The 24346-nt window shown below is 36.9% G+C and overlaps 1 protein-coding gene across 5 annotated transcripts in view; it reads right to left on the bottom strand.

Moving 5' to 3' along the window:
- Nucleotides 1–24346, bottom strand: part of EXOC6 (exocyst complex component 6) — a 91450-nt gene that overhangs the window by 17836 nt on the left and 49268 nt on the right. For 3 of the 5 annotated variants that reach the window (XM_062001474.1, XM_062001475.1, XM_062001478.1), the window contains 2 exons: nt 16892–17033; nt 6754–6827 (listed from right to left, as the gene is read on the bottom strand). In XM_062001474.1, coding sequence (XP_061857458.1) covers nt 6754–6827; nt 16892–17033 — 216 coding nt within the window. Of the gene's footprint in view, nt 1–6753; nt 6828–16891; nt 17034–22783; nt 22866–24346 lie in introns of those variants that run through there. The other 2 variants (XM_062001473.1, XM_062001476.1) reach the window with 2 other exon arrangements.

Genomic DNA, 24346 nt, shown 5'->3' on the forward strand with positions numbered 1-24346 from the left:
TGATAAATAAATGCCACTTCCTCTCTCAGATCCAAAAATTATAAATTCACCTAATAACAAAAATCTCTCTCTTGTTCAACTAAGGCTTATGTTTATATGCAAAGGCAGTTATCTTTATGTCTCTAAGTCAATCTGAACCAGTGCTTCATGAGTTTTGTCACTTTCTAAATACACAGTACAGATTCACTGTCAGGTCATCTAATTTTTGTGTGTATCTGGTTCAGTAAGTGAAGAACCAAGAATTGCATCCCTTAACGGCACTAGCTTAGAGACACAACATGAAAAATATTTTCTTATTTTTGATAACATCCATGGTTTAGGTACTACAGCATTCTTTACTGTTAGTTAGGAGAAAACATGCAGTTTAAGCATAGTCTCTTTCACCACATAGTCTTTTGTGTGTAATCTATCATGCTTTCCTCTGGAGAAACTGGTACAGTTTTTCCCATAGATGGAATAGTGTATCTTTTAGTTAAATGGTCACATGCATATCATTTTAGTTAATTAAGGTATTGATATGCCTACTGAAGTAACAGCATTTGTACACCAAGTTTTTCAAACCTGTTTTCAGATATGTCCCCTCACCGTCAGTAAGTCAGGATCTAGAGTGGAAACTCAGTATGCTATCAGCATGTTATTTGCACATCTCTGCTGAAAAACGGGCATTCAGATGTCGAACTGGATAGTCTGTTTTGCAATGAATTTGATTAACAATTTAATGTCTCAAAGAACACATATACACCTAATACCTGGCACGTGTGCTCTTAGCTACTGTCAGTAACACAGTAGGAAAATCTACCGGCAGGAAATGACTGACTTGCCATTCTACTTTGATTCTGCAAATCCTTATCAAGATAGTGTATCCAAAGCCATGCTTGGTTTTGACCCCCTGCTGCTAATTTCTGTGTATTTGTTTCCAAAGCTTCCTAATGCTTACCAGCTGGTAGGTATAAATCCCATTCCAGTAATGAGCTGACTTGCTTCTGTGTACAGAGCACTGATTGAGATCTTCCTCACAAATATCTATACACACAACTTGTGATCTGACCCTGCTGTGATTACCTACAGGCTTCACAGAATATAGTTGAAAAGCAGAAATCAAAAGTAAGAGATTCAATTGGGGAATGTAAGTGTTTGAAAGTTGTCATGTTTGTGTGAAGAACTCCCACTTACTTGTGAGAATGTTGTATTTGGAAAAGATTGTGCATTCCTTGCAAACCAGATAACACACATTTAGCATGCAGTCACACTCAAATAACTGTATCATTTTGAATACAGATATGCATATGCATGCTACCCCTGTATGATGTAAACACAAGAGACATTGAGCCTTGAAGTGTCCCTGTTCGCTCACAGTGGGCCTCAAGCCCTCCCTCTGCTTTAGTGCTGAATCCATTTATCGAGAAGAGGAAGGTCAGCAACAGCATTGCCTTCCTTCCCCAGCAAAGTGAAGATCCATGGTCTGAAATCCAGAGAGATGCAACTCCTCTTTTGCTGCTGTCTGAAATCCGAGCTCCTTTCTTTAGCTGCATAAACAGCATTGCACTGAAAACTAGAGAAGCACAAATCCCATTACATAGCACCCTGAGGCTGGGCTTCATGTTACAGATGTAATGTGCTCTGCTTGTTCAGAGAAGCTGGGGAGTGCATGGTGGGGGAAAGGGATCAGTAAGCACCGTTAAAGAATCTCTGTGAAGATGAAAGTCTCAACAACCATTTCCCTCAGGAAGCAAAAGATGAAATGTTCTATAGTACTTGCTAATTAAAAAAATCAAACTGTTGCCTTACTTACTTTTATCTTTAAACTCTGAAAAATGTACTCCAAAAGAGAGTCCCTCTTGGAAAAATCCTGATGTTTTTTTTCAGTTCAAGACTCTTCCCTGGTGTAGAGGCCAGGGGTAAGTGTTACTCTATTAATTTCAAAGCCCACTGTGTGGGCTGGCAGTCTGTGAAGGAAGTCACAGCACACCTTTTGAGCCCTCGACCTCCAAGAGTCATGGTAGATAGATTTGGCAACAGGCTGCAACTATTCTCTGAGGTCTACTAAAGGGCTCAAGAGCATTCTCCACAGGGAACACAGATGGTGAGAGCTTTGGCATGCTGCATGTTGGGGGAATCAGAGAAAAGCCAGAGCTGAAATGAAGTTACTACCACAGGAAATGAATTCGAATTAAACACTGCAAACAAAACAGTGGGGAAGACTGAGCTGACAGCCTGCCTTTAGTGGCAGACAATCCTGTGGCTGGGACTGAAGCCCAGTGACGTGTTGCACAGTTCCAACCTACAATGAGTTATTTCTGAGTTTAACATAAGGACAGCATCACCTCTCAGTGATGACTGAGATGCAAAGAAGAAAGAGGATGACTATATTTTCTCCTTCAGACAAACTTCAGATAAACTTCTACAGTTCAGAACTTTCATTATGTTTTGAAATAATAAGAAAATTTATGATACTTTTAAATGTCATGTATGAATTTTTAGAAGGTTTTCATATTGTTTATTACCAAAAACTTGAGCTCATAGAAGTGCTATCCACATGCTTGTTTACACACAATATAAACGGAAGTCTGACAAAAATCTTCTAGTATTTCCATGGTACATTATTCTGTATATTAATCACATTCATTGCATTATGACTTTGTGCCCAATTTATCTCTAAAGCTAGCAAAATGTTAATGTAAATCACTGACAATCTTTGAGAATTTTCTCACATACCTCTGTAGAATTTATGGACTTTGTCCTTCACAGGCCGTGGTCTCCCAGCCTGGAAGACATCACTATCAGACCGTAAACTCTGTGCTACCATGTGGTTGGACCTAGTGCTGTAGTGGTTGCTTAACTCCAAGGTTACCAACAGCATATGATTGTTCACCTGAAACATCAGCTTCTGTTGCACGACCAGCACTACTTGCAAGTGGAGGATGTTAACATGTACTTAAATGCCAAAAGAATACACATAAGACACAGTTCTCACCTCTGCCAAAGTAGGGAAATTTCACAATCACCAAGCTAGCTGAGTACTTGTCTGTTATCAGACAGTAGAGGAATAAGGCCTGCTTGAAGTAGGACTTATGGCAGAAAGAAACACTAAAAAAAAACTTGCAAAGCCAAAAGTGAAACAAGTCAAGCTACATTTGCAACTTAGGTTGTAACTCTGCAGGCAACGATTTGATTTCAAGAACAGCATTTGTTACTATCTGGTTGGATCAGGAAATCTGCTCTAGGACAGCACAGCTTCTCAGGCTACCTCAAGGTTATCATTCCTGTCCACTACACACAAATACTGGCTCTCCAAAGAATAATTCACAAATTATAAGATTCAGGCCTTTTCCTCACCGTATTTACATGTCCAGGACATCCAAGAAACTGTTTCACATTCCAGAACTGTAACCCTAGTCTTTAGGTGCTAAAGAACAGATCACTACCAGGATAAAACTAATTCACATTGGAGGCTGAGCTTCCTCAGAGACTGATTCAAACAGGACAAACTAAGACTTGTTTACTTTTGAAGGTTAATTCCAATTGACCTAGGATCTGAATTGGTAGCAAAATCCCCAATGGTCATTCCATCTCACTTTGGGCCACTGCACTATTTTTTCAGGCTCCCCTATACAGACAGTAACAAGAGATTATCTTCAGAGTGTGATGCAGGTTGCAGGAGAGCTGGGCTGTCTTCATGAGATGCCAATCTTTGTAAAGCAGCACATGCCACTTTGATAATTGCTTTGCTGAGCTGGCCTGCCTCTTGGTGCCTTTAACTAAGTGGAGTGAAAGGGTGCACATAGGTATTACCTCAGGTCATATGTTAAGTGGCATGAGGCATGACACAATTACTGCATCTGTACAGAACCATGAATCTATCCCAATTTTCTTAGCAGTTACTTGCTGCTTTAGCAGATGATAAATGAGCTGGAGCTGTAAGTTTCTAGTTGATCATGGTCATGGGACTCTATTAGTATGCACTACCACAACTCACCTCTGTAAAATACTGAGTACTATGGTTATGGGAATAGCACAAAAATCTTTATTGACAAAGTTTTCTACAGATTACTAAGATCATTAAAGAGCATTTTAAGTCTAACAACAGTATAAGAGGGGATAGTATGAAAATGAGGTTGCTCATCAAAGGGAACATTGGTAAGGTCTTCCTGCTACTAACTACTGTTCTCTTTTTCTAAGCAATTCTTTCTCATGTCAACCATTTCTGTTTGCTCTTCTATGTCTATATAAGGAAGAAGGAAAGAAGTGGACTTGCTGGGGACATGCTGTCCATCCATTGTCTTCAGGGAAACACTGAGGATCAGGAACTGTTAGGACAAAAATACCCATGGTAATTCTTTTCAAAGCTGCTCATCCCAGTGTGGTAATCATCCAAGTGTAGCTGTCTTCTAAGCTAGCTACTTGTAAATTCTTTAGCAAAATGTACTACAATATTCTACTGCCCAATTCTCATTAATCTTACACATTGCCATAGTACAACACAGAGAGAAAGCTGTTGTTGAGATAACTGGCTTCCATTAGCAACCATGTGACTGGCAGGACGATAAAGTATTTTCCCTTGCAGGTCAGCTGCTTTTTAAGAAGAGGGCAATCCCGCTGATCCATCTTTTAGCTACAGCCTCTCACTGAGTCCCAAATCTCCTGCCTTTTAGCTTTGATACGGTTCAAGCTTTCCCCCTTGTATCAGCCCCTACCTGTCATCAGCTCCTCTGTACCAAACAGCCAATATCAGGCGTTTGACCTCAGGGCACAGTCCGGGTGGGCAGGTAAAACCTGACCACTGGACCTACTTCCTTATCTTTCATATCCTGCAATTCATGAAGAAGTATCAAATTCAAACCAAAAAACAAAAGCATGACCTTTTATAAGAACCTTCTGAAAAAGGCTCTGTTGCCTTTCTAAGTATTCTTGAAAAGAACTGTCATCCACCCTATTAAGATAGAAATGGATCACAAATAAGAAAGAGAGGGAAAACACTGCAAATCCTTACTAAATGGTAAATTTTTTAACGTACGCTTGCAATATCTTTTGGTAAGGCACGTAAAAATATAATAAAAGCCAAGACAAAACAAATGTACTAGAACTATTCTACATCTCCAAGCTCCAACTGCAACCTAACAACGAGAGTTGCCCAGACTTCTGCTGTTTATAAAGTATCTGAAATCGATTAGATTCCCATGGCACGCAGAGCATCCTCTATAAAGAGTTACTTCTGTCAACAGAATTCTAATTCTAAGTTGCTAACATAAACACAGCTATCATAAGGAACAATCCCTGTTTATGTGATATGCTCAATAATTGGTGCTTGAAACATACAAAAATATTATTTATTTGCTATAACAAGTATGTACACACCCTGCCCTCTTGCATAGCTGGATATCACATTTTCCCTTGAAACAAATAGGCTCAGCAAGGATGGTGCCAAAATCTCTCAACATCCTTTCCCTTCAACTAAATTGACTTAGTACTAATTGGAAGATATTTAATCACTTTTAATATTGATAATAAAAGGATAATAAACAAGAATCCAAAAGAGGAAGGCTGCTAGTCAAGGCAAGACCTGTGGTATTTGAAGTCTGGTAAAGTATATCTTTACATACTGAATTCTGGAACTCCTGATGTGCAAGTATGACATGAACGAACCTTATGGCCACAATCCTAGATCATCTTCACATTGTCTGTGCTTATCCCAGTTGTAGATATTGTTCATCATTATATTAGTATGACAGTGTAACAGACAACTCTACCTTTCAACTTTTTCATTTGAAGACACTTTAGTAAGTTCTTTCTAACTGTTAGGAGAAACTGGAATACTTTTACCTTAGGAATTTTCCCTTCTGAAATGCCTTTTCATTACCTTGATGTGAAAAATCTACTAAACTATTAAAAGGAAAATTATTCTTACTTTATAGATAGTAATTATTTCTACATTTCTCTTCTTTTATGATGACTTTGACAGGCTCATAAGACTGCTGAAAAATATCACCAACATCTGCAGAAAGCTGAAGACTCTCCATGTGCAGTTAATGATTCATTTCACTATTTAAATTACACTTATAATCCAATTTTGTGAAATAATAAATCCTTTCTAGAAGCTTACTTCAAGTATGAAAAGTTTTCTAAAATGAAATGCTATGGTGGATATAGTGTCAGAATTTACAGAGAGCAGAGAATAGAAATAATTATGTGAAATTAAGATAAGTAGATTTTAGTCTGGAAATATCTCCCTTTTGGCAAGAACTGTAGAAAAGTGCTTCCAGTATTAAGGCATTTAAAATTAAATTTGATATAGAATAAAGATCAGCCAGCTGGAATAAAGCTGCTTTCTAACATTTTTGAAGAATTCTATGTAACAAATTAAGGAAAGGAAATGCTAAACAATACCATGCCCAATCTGCTCTTAGGGAGCAGTTTGTAGACAAGAGCAACTGCTCAGAATGGACTCAGGCCAGCACATATCAGGCTAACATGTACACTCTTGCAAAAAGGTGTCACAAGATCTTTACAATATTGTCAGGACCTTATATCCATGTAAAAATACCACGAGCAGCACAGTGCCCCCTAACAACACATTGGAGAAACAGTTTCATGCTAAATTACAGGGAATGGTGCCACTAATAACACTTCAAATAACCTCTTTTCAAAACTAATTACATGGGAATGCAAAAACATGAAAGGTTCTTGAATTTAATAACTTCAGCATTGGTCAAAAGGGGAAATTAGTAGGATAAAAAACAACAACTAGTGTCTTACTTGTCTGAGGTCGATGAAAGCTAACTGCAGGGTGTCTCCCTGGAATCCTGGCACAGGCTCAGAATTAGCAAACACTGCAAAGAAAGGTTAAAGATATTATAGACATAGATATCTTTTTTAAATCTATCAGAAAATCAAGGACTACGCAATACAAAGGTTTGCTAGCTTTAAAATGAAACTTGACAGAATCAGATTAAACTATTAATCTACAGTGATTAAATAGAAACCAACCAACCAACTTTGCCATATTTTTTCCAATAATCCCAAAGAATGATACCTTTAGGGGTATTATTAGGAATTTTCCTTAACATTTTAACTCTGTAGTAACACTGCAACCACAGAAGTCAACACTTATTTTGGCCTGAGGTGAATGATTACTGAAGAATTTTGAAATAATACCAATTCCACGGCTGTCAACATATTTTCAAACATCTGCTTTTGTTACAGCATCCGCTCTATAAAAACCTCACCTCTAGTCAAACAGCAATAAAAGACAAACTCTAAGGTGGGAGTTAGTTTAATGTGTAGACGACAGGTGGAAAGATCTGCATGCCACAGTCAGAGCAGAGATAAAATGCCTGTTCATGCCTTTTAGGCAGCTTATCCATAATGAACTCTGCTCTTTTTGAACCCTAAAATAGGCAAAACTATATTCAAAATACAGAAAATGGTAACACTGTAATGAAAAAAGGCAGCTATTTGTTTAAATTATGAAACAATCAGTAATTGTCAAACTCGAAAATGACTATACATTGTTTGTATGCCATTGATAACAAAGACAGTTGCAGAAATACCCACTGTCTCAGATCCCCACTCAAGTTAGACATCTTACTTCAAAAGAACCCAAGAGAACTTTTCTTACAGTCTTCAGTTAGAGCTCTTAAGAAAACAAAGAAGATACTACTGTAATAGTTTTAGAGAACTATCACCTGAGGCAGAGAAAGACAGTATCTTTTTCCAAGTTTGAGAAACAGGTCATTCAATGGTAGAAGAAACAGAACATATGTATCCAAACAATTTCCAGATCTAGTGCTCAACCCTACTGTGCCACGTGGACTCTTGCTAACATTCAAAAGTAATATGAAATCTTTATTAGATTCATTTTTATTTAAATGGTTAGTTAGAAAATTTGGATCATCAAATGAAAGTAATATCCAGAAAGACACTGGTGTCCAAGCTAACATGATGATAAAATAATTGGCTCAATAATTTGTTTCTGAAAGTATGGTTTCAACTTAATGCAGACTAATGAATCCATAGAGACTAATCACAAGTCTAAACTAGATTCTATGGAATGCAATTGTAAATTAAAATTATAAAGATTCTTACTTAAGTGGTACAAGAAGCTCCTAAGACCATCTCAGAATATCTAAGAATAGCTCAGTAATAGATGAATATAGTATCAGAGTAGCAGCTTTACTAGTAGAGGCAGTTTAGCAGTAATTTATCACTTGTATTACAGTAATGAAAAAAAAAACCCTACAGATGGTCATGGAATAGGAGATTGAACTAAACTGAAATATGACTTGATTCTTCATCAACTGAAGGAATAAATAATAGCAATCAAACATTCTAGGGAGAACACTGTCGTGGCAAAGAGAAGAATGAGTAACAGTTGGCCAAACCCCAATGATTACTGTTTTCAAGTCTGAATTTTAAATTGTCTGGTTTTCCTACTTTATAAGTAACAGACGTAGGGGAGTTTTCAGGGAGTTTCAATCTACCACAAAGATGTTTTATAAATAAAAAAGAGAGATTAAAAAAAGAATAGAAAAAGCATTTCCTAAACCAAACATTTTATAACTAGAGTTTGCTTAATCATAAACTCTTTCAAAGCTGTAAGGAGAAAACAGTCTGTACAACCACCAAGCCAAAACATCTCCAGACCTATGAAATACCCTAGGCTAAAAGTTTGGATGTCTCCCTGTCTGTCTTCTGCTGCAGGTACTTCATGGCCACTGCAAGTATTTCGTGGCCACTGGGATCATCCTTTCTTCATGGACAGACAGGCCTATGATGCTGGCCCCTGTGGCCAGCCAAATACAGAGTTTCAAACAGGAACACCATACTATGGTGGGGAATTCTCAGTAATTTTGTGAGCTATGGCAGCACACTAACAAGAAGGATAAGTGTAATGGTCAGAAGGGGTCTCTTCTACATCCTATAAACAAGGAAGGAGAATTGTTATGGAAAGACAAGGCTCATCTGTATCTGATCCTGTATAACTTTCTGTTCACACACAGTACAGCGAGACTAGTTTCCTTCACTGCAAGCTGAGCTCCTACAGCCACTCCACAATGGTGGCCCCAGGAGAAGAAAGTTCTACAGCAAAGGAATAGATACAGAACTGAAAAGTGAACATAACTGAAAGGTGGGACCTGTGGCAAAACTTTTCAGTTAACTATTGGCATTTCATACTTTGGGAGATACCTTCCTATAGTGGGATAATTTTAGTTGCCACAGGGCAAATACTTGCATCCTTTCTGCAGCTCATCATGTTAATGTAGTTTGGACTTAATCCTTATACATTACACTGCACTATGATTTAGTTTCTCTACGTAGTACCTACTACTGTTACAGAACAAGAATCAGCTATAGAACAAGAAGTACACAAGGTATCAAACATAATTATTGCATAAGCTTTGTTCTCTGTAACTACAATTTTAAATTATGAATGCATTTACACCACCAGGGACACTCATTATAGCACAAGCTACTCTCATATTTGGGTCATTTTTGACAGGTGACTACAGCAGAATTTGTTTCATTAGTACAATTTCATGAGTTCAAAGGGCAAAAACGTTAATCTGCTTATGGTAATGGTCAAACAGTTCCCCCTCTGCCCTTAGCTCATGGCTTTCAAGTTTTGCTAACGATTTTACAAAGGTAATTAAATATTTTCTACTGCACAGCATTTTAGGAAGATAGTATGTAAGAACAGGATTAACATTCTTAATGTCTTTGTCCTAAGGGTTCTTTTCCAGAGAGTAATGAAACATTGTCATATATACATCTTTTAAAATACTCCCCCCTACATTCATTTTAGGCTTAAAGAGGACTTGGAAGGGTAGGTACATAAGAACATTCAGGAATTTTACAATACATGAGAACCAAATGCAAAGATCACCATGAAACAGTCACATATAAATAAGAGCAAACAACCGGCAGCTTGGCAGTTCAAATCAGAAACTTCAACGTTTTGGGGAAAATATGCTAGAAGTATGAGATACATGGACCTGGTATTCACAAGGTTTTTGTTAACATTTTCTTTCCTTGCATTTTGCTGACACTGTGTAGACTTTTTCTGTGTACACAGAACAGGATCTTTGGCACCACGTACGCCCAACAATATAAACAATCTCAATGTATCTCCTACAACAGTCAGTTTGGGAATTTACAGGAAGCAAGATGTACTGAAAAGAAGTATGTAATAACACAAAAACAGGCTGGAAGGTAACACATACAAAAGAATGGTACATTTAAATATTGCAAAGATTACTTCAGTCTTTTTAATATTTTGCTTTGATCTTTTAATATTTTGTATACAGGATATATGTCCACTGATGTACATATGTGTTAATGGATATCTTAAGAAAAAGGTTGTGTCTGGTAAAGTGCAATTTTAAACATTTTTAATTGTTAATTGTACTGAATTTCTATTCAATTAGATTTATTAACAGGACTCTTCATTTTATTCTCTCAAATCTCCATCTTTTAGCCATCATCTGGTTGTGTCTGTCCATTGGTCAAGGAATTCAGTACCTAATTCCTGACAAGTAGTTTTACTGCTCAATTAATTACTGATCAATTTCTATACTGCCGAACAGAAATTAAAAAACAGCATCCAGACTTTGGATCAATAGGATCCAAAGACTGGGACAGTTTTACTTCAGGCTCATAGCATTGATTCACAGCCAGGATAGCAAAACTACAGATGCATTTTTAAAGGAAGAGTGGAGAATCAGGTGACTACCTCAGCAGCTGTCAGGCACTTTGCAGCCCTGTTGGATGCTCCAGCTGTTCAAACAGGCCTGGACGGGAGCCTCACTGAGCCTGGCCAAGGGAGCTGCCACAGCAGCCTCCAGCCCTGCCCCCAGCGCCCACAGGCTCTTGCTGCTTCCCCTCACTCCCCTGCTGCCATATGTGACCGGCAGATGAAGGATGGTCTCAAGTGAGTTAAGTTAACCTGACTTCCCAGATGGGAGAGGAGGCAGGTAAAGTGAGGGCCCTCCATGCCTTTTCAAGGCAAAACAGGATATGGGGTCCATAGCTTCTGGTATGCCCACCTGAAGATTATCTTTTGTATCCTCCAGAGAGAGAGCACTTGGGTCAAGATCTCTTCTGGTCTTGGATAGTGCAGATCTTTGAAAAATGAAGGACTGACAGGAAGCCATACCCAGGGCTGGCTAGGAAAGTATACTGCATCCTGCTTTGTGCTAATTCTCTGCTCAGTCACGCTCATTTATAGACAAGACCCAGAACCTTTTCATCCTTGCACTGATTCCTGTCTATGTGAAGAATAGTACTCAATGAATCATACTTCCTTCTGTCAATTAATCCTGTCTCACAACTCAGCTATGATAAAACACATAAATGATAAAAATTGCATTTAACTTTTTCAGCATTTAGAATTTCTGATAAGTTCTAGCTCCTTAAGATAAAGATTATGTATCTAGATATGGATAGTGACTCTGAGAAGTTCATTTTCTATTACATACTTCTCACAGTGAGATACAGCAAACCACATTTGAATTTCACCTTCAAGAAATAGCAAATGCCTCCCCAACTTGTTTCCCTCCTCAGGACACTGAAATGCAATGTCAAAGCATAAGAATACTCTTTGGGTTTTATTCAGTAAGGCAGAGTACAGTGTGTTTTTCTGAAGCGGAAAAACACCACTGAGAAAGAATGCTGTAAAATACAGAAGTGCTCTAAGTTATGAAATATGTAGAAAGAGTTAAGAAATTCTTCAATTAGAACAGGACAAATTTAAATAAAACTGAAAGCTTTGGAATATTTGGAAAGAAAACAAAAAAAAATAGAAGCAGAGCAGAAAGATAATCATTGTTTTTTTAAAAAAATTATCAGACAAGATAATCTACTTCTACTACCGTTCTTGAGGAAAAAGTATCAGGTACTCCAGATTTTCTACTTTTCTTCTTAAAGTTAGGTACTTTGCATAGAAATGCATAGCAGGATAATGAAATCCCAGAGTTCATCACAAGATCAACTCCTTTCCTTCCACCTTCCTTTCTTGGAAGTTCACTTATCTTTCTACCTATTTGTTGTGACTAAGAACTTCAGCACTTACTTCCTTTAACAGATTGCTTCTCATTAATAGATTGTTGGGTTGTTGGTTGAACTGTTGTTTGATTTTTAGTAAAAAATAAAAAAATCTGACAAATAATCACATTTTCCTGCTTTTATTTGGATCTCTTCCAGTTTATACTAGAAAGAATAAAAATGCAATGTTAAATATCAGCATAAGTACCTAGAATATTGCCAAGAGTTTTTTAAAATATATGTTTAGATGTCCATAACTTTCTGCATTTCACATAAGTTGTTAGTTCAAAATGTATCTGAGTATACAATGTGTTCATAAATAAAATGTCAAATCCATGTATACAATACAGTAAGGAACTACCCAACAGTTGTGAATTATTCATACACTCTAAGCATCCAGTCCAATCCCCCTGCCAGAGCACCTAGAGTAGATTACACAGGAATTCATCCAGGTAGGTTTTGAATGTCTCCAGAGAAGGAGACTCCGCAATCCATCTGGGCAGCCTGTTGCAGTGCCCTGTTACTCTCACAGTGAAGAAATTCTTCCTTGTATTTCTTTGGAACCTCTTATGTTCCAGCTCGTACCCATTGACCCTTGTCCTGTTACTGTCCATCATCAAGAACAGTCTGGGTCCACCCTCCTGACACCACCCTTTACATATTTGTAAACATTAATGAGGTCACCCCTCAGTCTCCTCCAAGCTGAAGAGCCCCAGCTCCCTCAGCCTTTCAGCATAAGGGAGATGCTCCACTTCCTTCATCATCTTTGTGGCCCTGCACTGAACTCTCTTCAGCAGCTCCCCGTCCTTCTTGAACTGAGGAGCCCAGAACTGGATACAATATTCCAGATACAACCTCACAAGGTCTGAGTAGAGGGAGGCGAGAATCTCTCCCAACCTACTGCCCAAAGCCCTTCTAATACACCCAGGATACCACTGGCCTTCTTGGCCATGAGGACACATTGCTGGTCATGGTCATCCTGCTGTCCACCAAGACCCCTAGATCCCTTTCGCCTACACTAATCTCTGTACCTGTACCTGGGGTTATTCTTTCCCAGATGCAAGACTCTACACTTGTCCTTGTTAAATGTCATTAAATTTCTCCCCGTCCAACTCTCCAGCCTGTCCAGGTCTCACTGAATGGCAGCACGGCCTTCTGGTGTGTCAGCCACTGCCCCAAGTTTAGTATCATCAGCAAACTTGCTGACAGTGCCCTCTGTTCCCTCATCAAGGTCATTAATGAATATATTGAACAGTACCTATCTCAACACCAATCCGAGGGACTCCACTAGATACAGGCCTCCAACTAGATCCTGCCCCATTGATCACAGCTCTCTGCCTTCTTCCCTTCAACCAGTTCACAGTCCACCTCACTGCCTGATCATCCAGCCCACACTTTCTAAGTTTTGCCATGAGGATGCTGTGGGAGACAGTGTCAAATGCTTTACTGAAACTGAGATAAACCACATCCACTGCACTACCATCTATCTACCTGGTTACATATACATAAAAGACTATCAGGTTGGTCAAACATGACTTCCCTTTGGTAAAACCATGTTGACTGCCTCTAATGACTCTCTTGTCCTTTAAATGCCTGAAGACAGCACCCAGGATAATTTGTTCCATCACCTTTCAAGGGATGGAGGTGAGACTGACCACGCTATAGCTACCTGGCTCCTCCTTCTTGCCCTTTTTGAAGACTGGAGTGACATTTGCTTTCCTCCAGTCTTCAGACACCTCTCCTGTTCTCCGTGACTTACTAAAGATGATGGGGAATGGTTTAGCAATGACTTCCGCCAGCTCCCACAGCACCCGTGGGTGCATCCCATCAGGGTCCACAGATTTATGTACATCCAGATTGCTCAACTGATCCTTGACCCAGTCCTCATCAACCAAACAAAACTCCTCCTTTGGCTCCTCGGGATCGTCTCCAGCAGTATAGACAGAAGCAAAGAAGGCATTCAGTAACTCTGCCTTCTCTGTATCCTCTGTCACCAGTGTACCCACCTCATTCAACAGTGGGCCTACATTGCCTCTAGTGTTAGTTTTGTCCGCAATGTATTTGAAGAAGCTTTTCCTGTTGTTCCTGACCTCCCTTGCACGGCACAACTCCAATGAGGTTCCAGTTTTCCTAATTGACTCCCAATATCCTCTGACGACAGTCTTATATTCATCCCAAGTGGCCATCCCTTCCTTCCATGATCTATAGACTCTCTTCTTCTACTTGAATTTGCCAAACAGTTCCCTGTTTACTGTGTGGATCTCCTGGCTCACTTTCTTGATTTCCCACCCACTGGGATGCTCTGATCCTGAGCTTGGAAAAAGTGATCCTTGAAAACAGACCAACTATATTGGGCCCCTTTACCTTCTAATACCCTGTCCCACAGAATGTCCCCTAGCAATTGCTTGAAAAGGCCAAAGTTTGACCCACTAAAGTCCAGGGTTGTGATCCTGCTTGGTATTCTGAAGTGTCAAAGAATAAAGCTGGGGGAGGGTGATGAGCAAGAACATAAATCACAAGCATCACAGTGAGGCCTGGAATGTGCCTGTGATGGACCTTATGAATGAAACCACAGCAGCAAAGCAGTCTGAGCAACATCTTGTGTCGACTCCTTATTCCACAGAATGTAAAATGTCATTTGTTGCATTGTTGCATTTGTTGCAATAATATGTTGCAACATAATATCTCTCACAAGCTTCCTTAATTACTTTTAAACTACTCCAAGGGTTTCTTTACAAAACATTTTATTTTTCTTTGTAATGTGCTTTAAAAGCTTTGGAGAAAGGAAGAATCAAACTTTATTCTATGTACATATGTACAGCCCACGCTAGAAGTTACATAATGGTAGAAAGAATGCATTTTTCAAACTCTAAGTTACTAGTTTTCTGAAATGTTCTTATTTTGAGCCAAAGTTTCCCATATGCTGTCCATGCTATATGCATTGTACAAAAGCTCCACGTAATAACACATGTTGTCTTAATGTCATACTTTCATCTTAAAATAATGAAATGCTATGAGATAAAACTCTACTCAGATCTCTTCATTAATTGAAGTTTCCACTGTGCAGCAACTAAAGATAGTAGAAAGAGTAGTAATAGAAATTAGGATGGTATGTAACACCACAATTCAGAGACCAGATGACAGCTGGACTTGGTGAGACCTCATTACTTTGCTGTGAACATACTGTTCATACTCTGAAAGTCATCTGTAAGGCACACATTTTATCCCCTGTATTGCTGGAAATCCCCGAGTAAAACACTGAATTGTTAATCTGTACAGAGTAGTGAAGTACTGTGTCGTTCACAGATGGTATTTTAAATATTAGAAACAGAATAATACAGTAGTGGGCAAGCTTTCTTCAATGTTAAACTATCTGTTTAGAAGGCAGATGACTGTTTAGTGGGTGCACCAACTCAGCTTGTCTAGATGAGTAATTATGGTGTCGGTATTATGAATACTATGGGATTTCTGCTTTTACAACTAGGATCTTTTTTTGTACCTAGGAAACTACACAAACGTACATACATATAGTCCTACTCATCTACCTCAAAAGAACACTATTAAATTCATAAAATCAAGTGCACTGAAAGTAAAAAGTAACTAAAGTCAAACCATCATCTGTCTGGTCAATTTGTCCAATCATGACACAAACTTCAATGTTACAATCACAAATATTTTTTCAATTGGACATTGATAATCCTGTCAGTTCATTCCATGCACTGAAAGGCCTTAAGGCTGTAAAATACAGGACTGTCAGAAAGATGCCTACTCTACCTGTTACAGAGTTTAGCAGGAATACAACTAATAAAGCATGGGAAGGAAAGACAAGCATATGGTTAAAATGTCAAAAATGCCCCTTAACTCTGTCCCTGGACTCCCATAAGAACCCTTTCTGATGGTAACCAAATTGCTGGAAATCAAATTTCCAGTTTCCCATAGGTGGCTACTAATTGAATAGTCATCAATTTTTTTCATATGTCCAAACTAAAAACCTCAGGATACAACTTGCAGAAATGTCCCATTTTACAACTGTCACAAAAATCATTGAGATACATGTTTCAAACACATCAGAGGAAAGGTACATTGAAAACACAGCACATAAGAATCTAAAAATATGCACTGAAGAAAATGCTAGTGAGTCTTTTTACTGTATCTCAGTCATCAACTATACAAACCGATGAGAAACCTGTTCTTAACAGAATAATGTTATGGAAGTAACTTCCTTCATACAGATCATGAGCTCATCCTCAGCTGTGAACTCCATGTAAAACATGAAGAAATTAAATCTGGATTGAACCAGTTTTATAAAAGAATTCTGATGCCATATTTTCAACAGTGAGAATGAAAACAACATTTGGTTAACTAAAGGAGTACTATTATTCTGCACAGTAAGGCAGAAGCAGTTCTAGGAAGGAGGAAAACCTTATGTAACAGCGTATTTAAAATTCATATCATAATAAATGAACTCAAGAGAGAAACCTCAAGTTTCTCAGACATTTGACCTTTTTCTCAACCAAAAAAGCATAATATTTATGTAATTGTTGTGGTCTATTTTTTATTAGACCATAGTTCTTTTACTGGATATAGTGATTATGATTCCATTAGGAGTAACAACAGATGTATGTTTGAAACAGATATTTGAGTTAAAAATAGAAGTTACATAAAATATCTCCCATCAATGTTAACATACTTACCCATAAATACTTTACAAAAACCTGTACTGTAATAGTTTGGGGTTTTTTTAAGACAAAGTTGTAGCAGACTATGGAAAAAGATCACTATGTAGTTTACATGAAAGAATTTTTTCTGCAGTGTTCAGATAGATATAGATAGGAATTCCAGAATATCTACTTACATTCACATTGTATCACGTCTAAATTAAACTGCTGAATGGCTCCCATGCTTATTTGTTTCAGTTCACTGTCCAGTAGCATCTGCATTAGGGATGTTGAAAGATGCTGGCAGGCTGACATGCAAGCTGTTTGGGCCACTTTTCCCTAGTAAAAAAAGCAACAAGTTTTAAGATAGAAACAAATTACATGTCACTAAAGAACTGATTATCTGATTTGATTTTAATATACACTCAAAAGTCTTAATGATACAGGACTTAGATTTGAGAGAAAGATGACACTTGCTGTTATTTCTTTGACCTGTTAGCCTTGTTTCTATTAAATCAATCAGTGAACTCAATTCAATTTGTTAATGGAATTATTGATATTTCTTCCAGAAGTCCAATAGTCTTCAAAAACACAAGGACATTTCTAAAATAATAACAATATAAGTTGCTGAAGTATACGAACAGGTTCATTCATTTGATTTCATTTTTTTTTACCCAAAGAGAATGAAAGCCAGAATCTCATGAAATTTAACATGCTGCATATTTTAAACAATAGCCAGTAAACTTCATATGAACAAAAACCATTGCTTTCAGTTGAGGCATATCTCAAAACAGGTTGTGCTAATTATTGGCACTTTAATTGCTTGAATTTTATCTCAAAGCTTGTTGCTAAATTATTTAAAATAGTCATGCTTATCCACCATCTTTTCAGATGCTTAATAAATCAGTGCTGTCAGTAATCAACTACTTACAAAATGAAATGTAGCCCTCTGCTGTACAAAACAGAAATGATTTTCCAATCATAATCTAGTTAGTAAAATTTCTCTTTAAAGTGTATACGTGATTAAGACAATTTTCCAAATATTAGACAAAAAAATCACAAAATCAGACATTAATTCAATAAATTATAAAAAATTTAGTACAGAAAAACTGAAAAATATCAAAATTCTACCTTATAACTAATTATGAAAACCAATTAACACCAGATACCCTATTAGATGACACCATTCTATTCATAGCACTGCAATTTTTAGAGAAGAGAGATCTTGGCTTTCAAATGCAATTAAAAATCTCTGTAGTTTCATGTACTTAAACGATACTTTTCTACTGATATCTATATTACATTATGTTACAACTACATAAATACACCTACTGGAGCATACACTACTATAATTTTACCTCTGTCTATCTGTAAAGTGATGACACCTATTTCTGTAAAGCAATGGTTCCCCATCAGTTTCCTGCAAATTCAGGTTGATCAACTCACTTCTGGCTCCCAGAAATATACATAATCAATGAAAAATTAGAAGGACGTATGGAAGTTTACTTTCCCAAAAAGTTTAGAAAGTTGTGCTCCAACATTTGAAGAGCCAGATCTTGTCCTAATAAGACAACTTGCTCGTATCATTGGATTTTCTTGTAAGTTATATAACAGAAAGTAAATTTGGCCCTAAACATTGTGCACTTTAGAAATCCGTTCTTTGTTGAAACATACGAAAGATGTAAACAATATAATTAAAAGCATTCACTCTCCTCACATGTCGCACTGAAACATTAAATGGCTTTTGCCATTTTAGGATTAGGACATCTTGAAGTGTTAGGAGCTTTATATCTGAAATGAGATGTCAGTTCCTTAATTGAAAGTCTCAGAAAAACACATAACATTTTTTATTAAAATAGATGAACTGACAACAAGGAATGTAAGAAACAATGCAAGAACAGCATGCTTACAAGTCTCCCAAACCCAACGGTAATTACACTGGGAGACATGCAGCTCTATTCCACAAGCAGAACAGTGCCAATGTGAGTGGAAAAAAAGAGAAAAGGTGAAAAAAAAGGAAAAAAGAAGGAATAAAGGAGGTGAGAAGAGGAATCAATGGGCCACAGTTCATTTAATTACAGTGTAGAAGATTTGAAATGCTTAATGGAAATGTCATTTTGATGGAACAACTACTGCACCTCTGTTTAATGTACTGCTCCATCAAATCAGCTCCATGTCCTATTTATGCTGCCACTATAATGTAATAAAACTTCAACCAGATTAATAGGTTGTCAAGAAAAATTTTAACATTCAGTTTGTTTTATATGCAAACAATGTGTATTCCTCTATTATTTTAAATAAAAGACATAATTTTATATTTCTAACAAGTATCTGCAGTTGATTGTTACAATCTGGCAAATATCAATAGTACTGGAGCACAAGATAATGGTTACAATACAGAAATGACATGGTAAAAGTCACTTGGACTTTAAATAAGTATCAATACATGTATGTTTAGTGTTTATTTTTAAATTTCATAAAATGGAAACATCCTATCATTTAAACTATTTCCAACTATGAAACTTGATTACAGGCTTATTGTTCACATGATATAGCAACAAATAATAGAAGCTTGCTATATAGAGCTTTTACTTACTCAGTACAATTATCTGATTTGCTTAAATCTAGAGAAAAAAACCCTTGATGCTACTACGTATATCAACCAAAAGGCTGAATTTTAACTGAGGAAAATGTCAGCTTTACTGTTATCCTCTTCAAAATTCAGTGCTTCCCAGTTCAAAATACATTGGATGTATGATACTCAGAACAGAACAGAATTTAAATTCATATTCGACAAATGAGATCTAGTTAAATATCTATCTCCAAATTTCCACCATCCACCAATTAACCAATTCCCTGCCATTTTTTCATAATGCATTTTGAAGAGGAAATTTAAGGATTTGTGAACATGACAACATATTTCTTTTCCAGAATTAAAGAGATCTTAAGTTTTAAAACATTCTTAATGTTTATTATTTGTCAGTTTGTTTATTCTTTATTCTTTTCTAAGGCAGGGCGGCCATGGTTAATGTATGTAGCAATTCAATACCTACATTCAATGGCATGCAGAGATTCAGCAGGCCTACAGTTGCCTCCCATTTGGAGACACCACTATTTCTGCTGTGCCTACACTAATTGCTGCTATCTACAAAACCTATTCTTCCTCTCAACCAGTGCAAAGTTTAGGAAACAAGGACCCTATTCTATAAGGAAAAACACCTGCTAACAGTGTTAAAGGCAACTGTTTTTTCACCCAGCCTTCACATTTTGCTGAAATACAAGTTTGTAAAAAGAGAAAACCCTTAGACAAACTTCTTATATTTCAAAGGAGCTTGTAAAGAGAATCTGCTGACTTATTAAATCCTTTTTTATAGGATCCAAAAGCTTTTCTCCTAAGAACAATTGCGGCAAAGAGACATTTGGCTCCTAGGAAATTCCCAAAGGGTCAGCCATATGCATCCTTCCACGGCACCTTGGCAGTCCTGCTTTCTAAGACCCATGCTAGCTGTCTCAAAAGCAGCTTTTATCATTCATTATGGTGTCAGTCAATATGATTTATGGACTGCATTCAACAAAGTCAAAGCATATAGAATGAGAAATATGACTACAATCTGCTAATTGGTTTTGTATCGAGCCACTTAGGAGTCAAAGACCTAATGTCAGGCTGAGACCAGCAACACAATTAACCGGCCAGTGACAGATTCATCCATCCTCCCTGCCAGGCTGTGCCAATCAAAGACGGCATGAAGCGGCATTGGGAGAAATCGGTAAGGAAACCCATTCTCTAAGTAGCCTGTGGAGGCTATTGATTGACAGTTCTTGAATATAGCGGCAGAAAACCACCACCCCCTTCACCCTCACTGCAAGCTGTGAAATTAGGCTTTTGCTGCCAATCACAAAACCAATAAAATAACACAAACTGCTATCCTCAGCATAAAAGGAAATAACAAAACTTATCTGTTAAATCTTAGAAGTTAAGCTGAAGAATAAATTTAACAATATGAAATCACACAATGAAAAACTTTCTGAAAATGCAAAGAAACTAAACATGCAGATTTTCTGAATCACAGTGAGTAAAACATGATACTATTTAACATCATGACTAAAATCCAACTTTTGTACTATTGATAAAATACAAATATACTCCAAAAAGTAATGGAATTTTAAAGAATTTTACTCCCACTCTCTGCCTCAAATTCTACTGAAATAATAAAAAATACCTATTTGAAAATAATTTGTAACTGTAACTTTTCATTATTTTCCAAAGAGTTGTCCAATACTAACTTTGTACTAACAAAGCACCTATCTAGAATAAAAGTTCAGCTAATTCTGAACTTAGATTAAAAACACTTATACACACACTCTCTATAATGTAAAATTAACTTACTTGAAAATAGAAAGTAATATTTTTCTGTAACTGTTAAAAAAATCCCTAAAATATACATGCTCTTAATAACAAATTTGATCATCCAATTGACTTAAAGATATAAATGGCTGTATAATGAAATTGTAGTTTGCTTTTTGATTCAAAATATCTAATGGCACTATAAAATACAATATGAACTTAAAATGAGATATTAAAGAACCTGAAAACAGAAATAATCACAACAGACTAAATTCTTTTGACTTTAAAAACCAGAATCATGTCATGACACTCCAATTACAATCTTCCAAAAACAACACAGCCTCTGTGCTCTGCATTGCTGAAACTGCTGGTTCTTGGTCATGACATAACCAACACACTAACACCTCTTCAACATTAACAGGAACTTAATTTTTAAACTAATATTTAATATTTCTAGTGCTCATAACACCTATTAGCTTGACAGTTCAACTTGAAGCTCAGTATTCAAATAATAGAAATGTTCATCAAAACAAACCACCAATGCCATTTATTCCAGCCTCCTACTTGGAGTAGAACTATTGCCAACACTCGCTCAGGTCTGTTGTCCCTTTTTCTGGCTAAGCCTTCAAAACAACCAAGGATGGAACTTCAACAGCCTCTCTGAGTAACCCCCTCCAACACCACATTACTCGTCTTCAAGCAAATTTTTCACCCTGATGTCAAAACTTCACCTCTTAAGCTTCTACCTGTGACCATACCCACATGTGAATTTGTCAAGTTCTACCAAGAAGAGTTTGGCTCCATTACCTTTGCATCTGTTCTTCAAGAAGTTGTAGGCTGCCCCTATATCTCTCCCCATCCTTCTCTTGTAACAGATTAAATAACCCCCCTTCCTAAAACTTCACTTGTAACTAAATGTGCTCTAGGGTCCTAACAACTTGGAAGTGCACTGGTAGATCCTCGTTCCAGATCCACAGAGCTACTATTCTGTCCATTGCTTTCCAGATTGTAGCAACAAATACATTATTCCCACATTGTTATTCCCACACGATATTCTTCACTGAAATAGTGAACACCATAGTATGCATCTGATGCTGTACACTGCTTAAGTAAACCAGATTAAATCCTATTACTAGGAAAAACTAGTAAAAGAGCAGAAAATCAGTATTCAGAAGCCACTCTTAACAAAATGATATTAATTTCACCACTATCATTATCATGGAAATGCTTATGCCAAATCAAAAACTCCTTATAGAAAAAAATCGATGAACTGAAATAATCAGGGTGTGGAAAAATCCTTAAAAGCAATCTATCATCTTCTGATTTATTTTTTTTTTTAATTGAGCACACACACTCCCTTGGCCCTACACAGATGTAGCAGAGAAATGATGGGACCTTCACTGACTATTTATTCTGTTATATGATTCTACCCTCATTCTGTATGCACGTCTCATAGCTGCATTTTGATATCTGACCTCTCTTCCAAAAGAGTCTCAGTCTCCTCTAAATTATCTCGGGATGAAAAACACATCCCACCAACCTTCTGCAAGGTTTTAAGGGTTGCTGCTGTCCCAGTGTATGAAAACTCAATGTTAGTCATTAACCTGATCCCTGCATGCAACCACACAAAGTACACAGCAAGTAAAACAAGGATTTGTACTAAATGATTAAAAATTGAAGCAATAAGCCTGCAGGCAGTTCATAGTTTTTCAGTTCACATGCTTTTTCTTCATCTTGCATCTACTTACCGACATAGCTGCATGGTCATTGTTGTTATTCTGAGAAGGAAACCAGTAAGGCAATCAAAACAAAAAAATTAAGATGTACTGTCAACATCAAAAAAAAAAAAAAAAGAATAAAAATTTGGTAGCAATAAAAGGTAAGGAAAAGCTTCCAAAACAAACAATTACAGATACATAATTCCTTGGGGTTTTTTTACCCACGAATTTATATAGTTTTTGTTGAGGTCTAACAAAGAGATTATAATCTGAAAAATACTAACTCAGCAAGAAAATGTTTTCCTGTAATAAGGAATTCAAAATACCAAAGTAGTAAACTTCAAATGACAAAGCATCTGTTGGTATGCTTTTTCAGAAAGTTTACATTATAAGATATAATAGATTACAAAACATTTAGGTTAAAAAACCAATGCCATGTTTACCACCTTGGCTTACAGAGGCTTTCTGTACATGGTTAACATACTTCTTTCAAGTAAGACTGTGAATAGATCAGGACAGTAAGAATCTAAATGTAATATGACCCATTAATAAATTTTAACATAAATAGAAAAAGTAGAATAAAGCTACTTTCTAAAACTGCTTCTTAAGTACAGCAAACAAACAGAGAGGACAAAACTAAGATGTAAAACTTAGGAGGAAAAAAATGGGTCAAGAAACACGAGACATTTCCAGTGATTCAACAGAGATATCAGATCCCAACTAAAGTTGTGTCATCAAGTGTGAAGCTTCAGTAAAATTGAGATTGCAGTCTACTTGATTTATACCTCTAATGTTTGAATAAAAATAATATGAAACACATTAAACAGATTTATGAGATGTATTTTTAAAAAGTTGTGTCTACATTGGTACAGAAATACAGTTTGGTATAGCCTCACGTGGAAGCACAAAAGGAGACACATCCCTGTGCATTTACACAGCTTACATATACAGCTCAAATAAATTAAGACTAATGAGAGGAACCCAATGACCACAACAAAAAATTGTTATAACACTTATACAAGAAGGTTAGTTTGAAACAATGTTAGAAAAAGTCAGCAACCTTGAACAAGACTACGTAGATATAGTGTGGCCAACTAGTGCCTCTAGCCCTACCGTGCCCTCTAACATGATGGGGTATGCTAAAGCAGGAAGAAGAGAGATTCTTCCACTTGTCTCACTCTTTTCTGTACTAAAATTATGGCAAGTTGCTAGGACTTTTGGGTTTTTTTAATTTCTAATTACAGGAAAGGATCTGAAAAACTATCTGGAGCAGTGGAATGTTTCTGTCAGACATACAAGAATTATTATGGAAATGACACTGTGACTTTAATGGAATAATCCATCAATGACAATAAATATGAAAACTACTCCAAATCTGAACTATTGTATATGAGAATCTAGCTTAGTTTAGAGCTCCGAAAGCAGTCACTATTTCATAAGCTATGGAATCTAATTCTGGGCCTATCTTTGAAAATGCTTTTACTATAAATTTTCTCTTAATGAAAATAACTCACTATCAGAATCTAACCATAACCACCATGATGAAACTGTATACACATTTTCATAAAACCTCCACATCTCATGCACAA

This window comes from Colius striatus, chromosome 8 (assembly GCF_028858725.1).
Source record: "Colius striatus isolate bColStr4 chromosome 8, bColStr4.1.hap1, whole genome shotgun sequence".
Taxonomy (NCBI): domain Eukaryota; kingdom Metazoa; phylum Chordata; class Aves; order Coliiformes; family Coliidae; genus Colius; species Colius striatus.